The sequence below is a fragment of the Aplysia californica genome, unplaced genomic scaffold (assembly GCF_000002075.1).
Source record: "Aplysia californica isolate F4 #8 unplaced genomic scaffold, AplCal3.0 scaffold01275, whole genome shotgun sequence".
NCBI classification, from domain to species: Eukaryota; Metazoa; Mollusca; class Gastropoda; order Aplysiida; family Aplysiidae; genus Aplysia; species Aplysia californica.
Window position 1 is genome coordinate 89,076 of NW_004798545.1, and position 7,779 is coordinate 96,854.

Consider the following 7,779-nt stretch of genomic DNA (forward strand, 5'->3'; position numbering starts at 1 on the left):
CTCACATATGACAATAACCAAACAACAACAACAACAACTACTCACATATGACAATAACCAAACAACAACAACAACAACAACAACAACAACAACAACAACATATACTCACATATGACAATAACCAAACAACAACAACAACAACTACTCACATATGACAATAACCAAACAACAACAACAACAACAACAACAACAACAACAACAACATATACTCACATATGACAATAACCAAACAACAACAACAACAACTACTCACATCTGACAATAACCAACACCTCCGTGCTCAAGTCGTAACAACCACTGGGATGTTGAGCGCGACAGGTACAGTTGGTGGCGTTCCTGTCTCGTGTGAAGACAACTGTTCCGTCCGTCACATTCACCCCGTCACACTGTACGTATATGTCTGACGGAGACACTTTGGGAAATCCCCCGTCCACGTGACACTCCACGCTGTTCTCTTGACCATCCACAAATACTACACTGTTGTCAGCCGTGGATCCAGAGAAATCTGTGTCCTTTAAGGTCAACTTTGGGGCATCTTTGGGAGGTTCTGTACAGAGAGAAACAAAAGTAGAGATATAGAAATATATAGTGGGAGGTGTCTAAGGCAGCCACATGCTGTTGATGGGGGAACTGGTTGTCTTATACAGGTGGTTGTCTTATACAGGTGAGACAGGTGGTTGTCTTCTACAGGTGGTTGTCTTCTACAGGTGAGACAGATGGTTGTCTTATACAGGTGGTTGTCTTATACAGGTGAGACAGGTGGTTGTCTTATACAGGTGGTTGTCTTATACAGGTGGTTGTCTTAGACAGGTGAGACAGGTGGTTGTCTTCTACAGGTGGTTGTCTTATACAGGTGAGACAGGTGGTTGTCTTATACAGGTGAGACAGGTGGTTGTCTTATACAGGTGGTTGTCTTCTACAGGTGGTTGTCTTATACAGGTGGATGTCTTATACAGGTGGATGTCTTATACAGGTGGTTGTCTTATACAGGTGGTTGTCTTAGACAGGTGAGACAGGTGGTTGTCTTATACAGGTGGTTGTCTTATACAGGTGGTTGTCTTATACAGGTGAGACAGGTGGTTGTCTTATACAGGTGGTTGTCTTCTACAGGTGGTTGTCTTATACAGGTGGATGTCTTATACAGGTGGATGTCTTATACAGGTGGTTGTCTTATACAGGTGGATGTCTTATACAGGTGGTTGTCTTGTCTTATACAGGTGGATGTCTTGTCTTCTACAGGTGGTTGTCTTGTCTTCTACAGGTGGTTGTCTTGTCTTATACAGGTGGATGTTTTGTCTTATACAGGTGGATGTCTTATACAGGTGGATGTCTTATACAGGTGGATGTCTTGTCTTATACAGGTGGTTGTCTTATACAGGTGGTTGTCATGGCACACTACACTGTAATTTACAGCAGACAGAAGGTACACAGACCAACAGAAACAAAAGAGGGAGAGAGAGAGAAAGAGAGAGTAACAAATAAAGAGAGAAAGAGAGTGACAGACAGACAGACGGACAGATTGACAGACACAAACAAAGAGAAAGAGAGAAAGAGAGCGAGAGAAGGACAGAGAGATAGAAAGACAGACAGACAGAAACAGACAGCCAGACAGCCAGACAGACAGCCAGACAGACAGACAGACAGACAGACACACACACACACAGTCAGACAGACACACAGACAGACAAACAGACAGACACACAGACAGACAGACATAACCTCTTTAATCCGGGCTCCCTGCCGGCCAATGACAGCGCCCACAGCCCGCTGCGGCACACACACCTCCAGCACCGTGTTGCGAGCGGTCACCACCCTCTGACCACCGTACACTTCCTCATCTGGGGAACCACAACAACAACCATCATCATCATTATCATCATCATCACCACCATCATCATCACCATCATCATCATCACAACCATCACCATAATAATAATAATCATCATCATCATAATATTCATATAATAATAATAATAACAATTTTTTTTTTCTCTAATAAGTGTTCTACTGCACTTGCAACACAATAAGGTCATATAAGTGCCGAAGATTAGAGGTGTTACAAGAGAGTAACAAACATAAAAGAGGAGGAGAGATAAGGACGATAGATGTTTGATAGGAAAGAAGAAGCAAACCACACCAGAGCGCCCGCCAACCACCTAATAAAAATAATCATAACAATAATAATAACAACAATAATCACAATCATAATAAGGGGGTTCTCGTTGCAAAGAGGTAAAGGTGTTCACCTCTCATTCAAAGGTCTGGGGTTCGAATCTGGATAGCGACGGGGAAAATTTTCTCCTTTCACCCCCTTTCCTGCTCTCTAACAATGTTCTGTCGTCTGCTTTCGTCTCCACTTTCAGCCCCCACCCCCTCACCTCCTTTGCCCCCTCCTCTGGGCTCCTGACTCTTTCTGCAGCCTTTCTACAGCTCCTCCTTGGCTCCTTCTCACTGCTGAATTTCAGCCACATACCTAATCTTATGGAAGGTAAGATCTAAAACTTAGCTTTCCCGGACAAGGATTTTTTCTTTCCTAATCCTTACTTACTATTGTCATTTTCCTCTACTTCTGCTGTATGTTTGTCACTCTCTTGTGACCCGCTATTTCCCGGGTGCCTTGATAGTCGAAGCAGACTTTGTGCTGTTGAAGCTAGAGAGGTGCGCAGAGTAAGTCTGATTCCCTGTAAGGACTTCTCTGTTGACACCCACTCCTTGGCGCTCATATGACCGTAGGCAGTTGCGAACCGTAGGCAGTTGCGAGCGCCGTAAAAACTCTATTAAAACTAAAGCGCTCGGGTGTCCTGTACACGACAGTAGAGTCACCACTACACCACGGACAACGGCAACAAACCTTTTAGTTTCAGTCAGAGTTTTACGGCACTTGCAACACAATAAGGTCATATAAGTGTCAAAGATTAGAGGTGTTACAAGAGAGTAACAAACACAAAAAAGAAGGAGGGGAGATAAGGACGATAAATGTTTGATAGGAAAGAAGGCGCAAACCACACCAGAGCACCCGCCAACCACCCACGATGGCTGTTTGATAGGAAAGAAGAAGCAAGCCCCATCAGAGCACCCGCCAACCACCCACAATAGCTGTTTGATAGGAAAGAAGAAGCATACCCCACCAGAGCACCCGCCAACCACCCACGATGGCTGTTTGATAGGAAAGAAGAAGCAAGCCCCACCAGAGCACCTGCCACCCACCCACAATAGCTGTTTGATAGGAAAGAAGGAGCAAGCCCCATCAGAGCATCCGCCAACCACCCACGATGGCTGTTTGATAGGAAAGAAGAAGCAAGCCCCACCAGAGCACCTGCCACCCACCCACAATAGCTGTTTGATAGGAAAGAAGGAGCAAGCCCCATCAGAGCACCCGCCAACCACCCACGATGGCTGTTTGATAGGAAAGAAGAAGCAAGCCCCACCAGAGCACCCGCCAACCACCCACGATGGCTGTTTGATAGGAAAGAAGAAGCAAGCCCCACCAGAGCACCCGCCAACCACCCACGATGGCTGTTTGATAGGAAAGAAGAAGCAAGCCCCACCAGAGCACCCGCTAACCACCCACGATGGCTGTTTGATTGGAAAGAAGAAGCAAGCCCCACCAGAGCACCCGCCAACCAGCCAGGTAACGGACCTGAAGGAGCGCTGCGACGGTACAGCCAGTACAGCAGCAGGCTGCCCGCCGGCAGAAGCAGCGCGGCACACACTTGACCCACAACGCCCACAGACGGCATGACGCGCCCACGATTCTCCTCACCCCTCTCTGGGCAGACACACCGAGATCTGAAATAAAGAAAGAAAATGTCCGTTGGTCCAAACAACAGCTGGTTGACTTTCTACACAGTGAAGCATCGATCTAGTGCTGCGGTGAGGCAGGAAGAGCAAAGTCTTGTTGGAGTAATGATCAAAACATTCAGAAAATATTTAGTTTACTTTTAGTAAGAGTTTTACGGCACTTGCAACACAATAAGGTCATATATAAGCGTCGAAGGTTACAGGTGTTACAAGAGAGTAACAAACACAAAAAAGAAGGGGGGGGAGAAAAAGACGATAGATGTTTGATAGGAAAGAAGGAGCAAACCACACCAGAGCACCCGCCAACCACCCGCAAAGAATATCAAGTAAACAGGGAAATTTGTATTTTCACATCTTGCTAGGTTTTCACTCTCACAAACTGAATCAACTTCCATCAGCCCCTGCCCTGAGACTGTGATTATACGGTTGTACATAATATTTCACATAATAATACTGCAACAATTGCAAAATTTTGGATTCCCAGCGTTTTTTCACGTTTTTAAATAAAATTTTTCACAAAACAATTTAACACCTGGCCATGTGACTAAAGGGAAGTAATCACCCTAATAAGTCTCATTTGGGTGACAAGTTGGTTATTTCCCTTGTTATGGATTTTGTTCCTTGAGCCTGTTCAATTGTTCAATCCATCAAAAGTTGTTCTCATGTCTGCTGATGTTTCATGTTTGCCAGGTGTCCCTGCTTTTAATGATGTGCCAGCATCAGAGGTCCAGATGTCTTTTTTTAAAACATTTTTCTCCCTCTTACTAGAGGAATATCATTCGGTAGCTACAAGACCACATGTGTGTGCCATCATTCCTATCTGTTCCTTGTGTCCATTAGTATTATTTCCCTTATTTGTCAATCATATTCATCTGCTTTATTTCTGTTCCGTTTCTGTCCCAGTCATGCATCGTCTGACGTATGTCTTCATTGTGCTTGATTATTAAAAGTCCTCGTCAAGTCACAAAGAGTGTTGACATTTATTTACTTACAGCTGAAAGTTACAGAGATTTAATTTTTTTAATTTTTTTTTTCTTACTGATGTACATCTTTCCAAATACACAAAAAACTACTGATACTGATATGTTCTGTTTTCAATACTTCTGTACACAGATCTAAAACATGAAAATTCTTGTTGAAAAAGTGCAAAACGTGTCGTGAATGGCGTTACAGTAATTTGCATAATTTTTGCATTTGTCTTGCATAATTTGGCAATCTAAATTTGTATTAGTGCCTATTTGCAACGCCGCGTTGCGATTAACGGCAGTGCTAAATAAAACGCCGCGTTGTGATTAGCGCCAGTGCTAAATAAAATGCTGTGTGTTAAATATCAAGCTTAATCTACCTTTTATTGTTGAAAGTCATGATGGCTGAATGGACAGCGCGTCTGCGTTTGAAGTCAAACTATTATCTTAAGAGCGTGGGATCGAACCCCAGTCCTGGAAGTTTTGGTTTTATTTTCCCTTCTTCTCCTCTTCCCAACTGACCAACAATTTTTTCCCATAATTATAACTTGTTGCTTTGTAGTAGTGATGGAGCATGCACATTCTGGTTTTGTCCCCAAGAGGAGCTTTTACCTACAAGTTACTAGCACAAAGTAGGCCTATCTTTTCCTTTTCCCAATTTAGGCTTGGTTAAAGTTCAATAGTGACTTTCCTTGGTCTGTGAGTCTAATAATCCTTCATCTGTAAACAAAAAAAATCCCTCCATGCCCCCCCCCCCCCCTTCCGATTCACACCTTACTTACACACACACACACTTCCTTCACACACTCTCTCACTCACACACACACACACACACACACACACACACAAACACACGGGCCACTCCATTCGCAATTATTATCAACAAATCTCGAGAACAGAAACCATTCGGAGAAATAGACAATAGAGTAAGTATTTTCCAGAGTGTTCGGAGAAATAGAGCCGGCCATTCTTTAAGATGGACAGACGAAAGAGAATTATAAGCTAGATCTATAGGGGCCTAGACTCTAGATTCTAGATCTAGATGAAGATTCCAAGTATCTAGAAATCTAAATCTAGAGCCTAGATATCTAGATCTATTTCCTGTCTTGTCTGCTCAGTCTGATGCTATTGCTATCCATGCCATGGCGGGCCATGTCTTCGGCCAAACTTGGGCTTGTTGACTTGGGGTTTTGGATAGATTCCAGAGCTAGATCTATTTCTAAATCTAGATATCTAGATCTAGAATATAATCTAGATATCTAGACTAGATAGATCTAGATCTAGATCTGGATCTAGATCTAACATACTTTTACCGTTTGTCGTTTGGCAACCTGCTTTGTTGAAATCACTTTTGCAAAAGTTCTTCACCAGGTCACTGGTCGGACTTCCTCCTTGTGCCTTGTCTCTAGTCTCTCCCCAAGATCAGATCTCTAATAATCGTCCCTTCTTTCACTTTCGACTTCGCCGCGATGGTCCATGAATGAATATGAACCGACCATTATGCCAAATTGTAAACACAAAGTGTAGAATTCCGTGAATAACCTTGAGGGGTGTTTTTTTCTGACGATTTCAAAAACTTATAAGGATTATAATTCGTTTATTAATGCCATTAAAATATAGCAATCTCCCGATAATGAACTATTCCCAATGTGTTTGTGAGAGAGTTGAATACATCACAGAATAAAAGGAAAGTAGCCCAGATCTAGATCTAGTATTTTACAAGATCAGTGCCTGATATCTGCCAAAAGCCTGGAATGTGACAAGGTGAAGGCTACTCTTGGACTATTTATATCTTTATGACGTGTTTCCGGAATCCCTTGGGGGAAGGCCCAGCAAATCTATGAAGATCGGGGAAAGGGTGAGGGAGGGGGGTGTACGGTTGCTAATCAAACTAAATCAGCCAAGGATCTGTGAAAAAGATTAACAATGGTACACCACTGTTGTGTTGTTGGTTGTTCTAACCAGAGAAACAAAGTGGCAAGAGACTTAGATCTATCATTTTACCTGTAGTGTAGATATAGGGCCTAAATACCCTATGGGGGTGGGGGGGGGGGTAAACACCTGAAGGCTATCTCGCTTATTAGTTGATCAAATTATACCAAATTTCACACATATAACAAGCATAGTAAGGAGTCACAAAATACTCAATCAAAATTGAGAAAAAAGTTTCGCTTCCATGACTACGGCGGCCATATTGGATTTTATTGACATGCCTTACGTAATGAATGAATTTAATATCGCGCTTATTTTTTAAGGAAATAAATTGTATATTTGCAAGCATGTTAGCAAATATTAGATCTACAAATTTGTCTGTTGAATTTTTCGTAAACGAATTAGAACATTTTAATGGATTTTTCCTGAGGTAGATCTAGTTAAGTTTGCAAATATCCGTGAAAACCCACACTCCATTAGATCCACCACCAACAGAAATCTGTTGCATAGATCTAGATCTATCAAAAATTCTACAGACCAGTTTTTAATATTATATCTTCTCTTCATTCTGTGAAAACTTCATGAAGATTGGATAAAAAATGGTGGAGTTATTAAACAAAAACGTAGAAAAACCGCGTTTTGAGAAAACGGGCGAGAAAGGAAAATAAAAGATTACCTTTATGAGGAAATGGTGGTGACAAACATGCCCTGTATGTGACAAAATGAGGCTTTAGGAGGGGGTTCTAAGGCTATGAAATAGTTGTAAGAGAGGCGGGAGAAGCTACAAATGCATACCACTCAAAATCCATAATTTTGAGTCGAATCGTGACTTTAAGGGCGCAGCATACCCCCTCCCCATTTTTTTTCTAGCTTTTAGTTTTAGTTTTAGTAGAGATTTTACGGCGCTCACAACTGCATAAGGTCATATGAGCGCCAGAAGATTAGAGGCGTTACAAGAGAGTAACAAACATAAAAAAGAAGAAGAGATGAGGACAAAAGAAGAAGCAAACCACGCCAGAGCACCCACCAACCACCCACTTTTATAGCTTTTGATTAAGTTCAGGCGCTGAAATTACGGATG

General features: G+C 42.4%; 1 protein-coding gene across 1 annotated transcript in view; it reads right to left on the reverse strand.

The window, feature by feature from the left end:
* LOC101858322 (tudor and KH domain-containing protein) overlaps nt 1–6,771 on the reverse strand; it is a gene marked incomplete at its 3' end in the record, with an annotated part of 8,094 nt that extends 1,323 nt beyond the window's left edge. The window contains 3 exon segments of the mRNA XM_013090423.1: nt 1,720–1,838; nt 3,641–3,789; nt 6,074–6,771. Coding sequence (XP_012945877.1) covers nt 1,720–1,838; nt 3,641–3,740 — 219 coding nt within the window.
* Nucleotides 6,772–7,779: the final 1,008 nt, after the last annotated feature.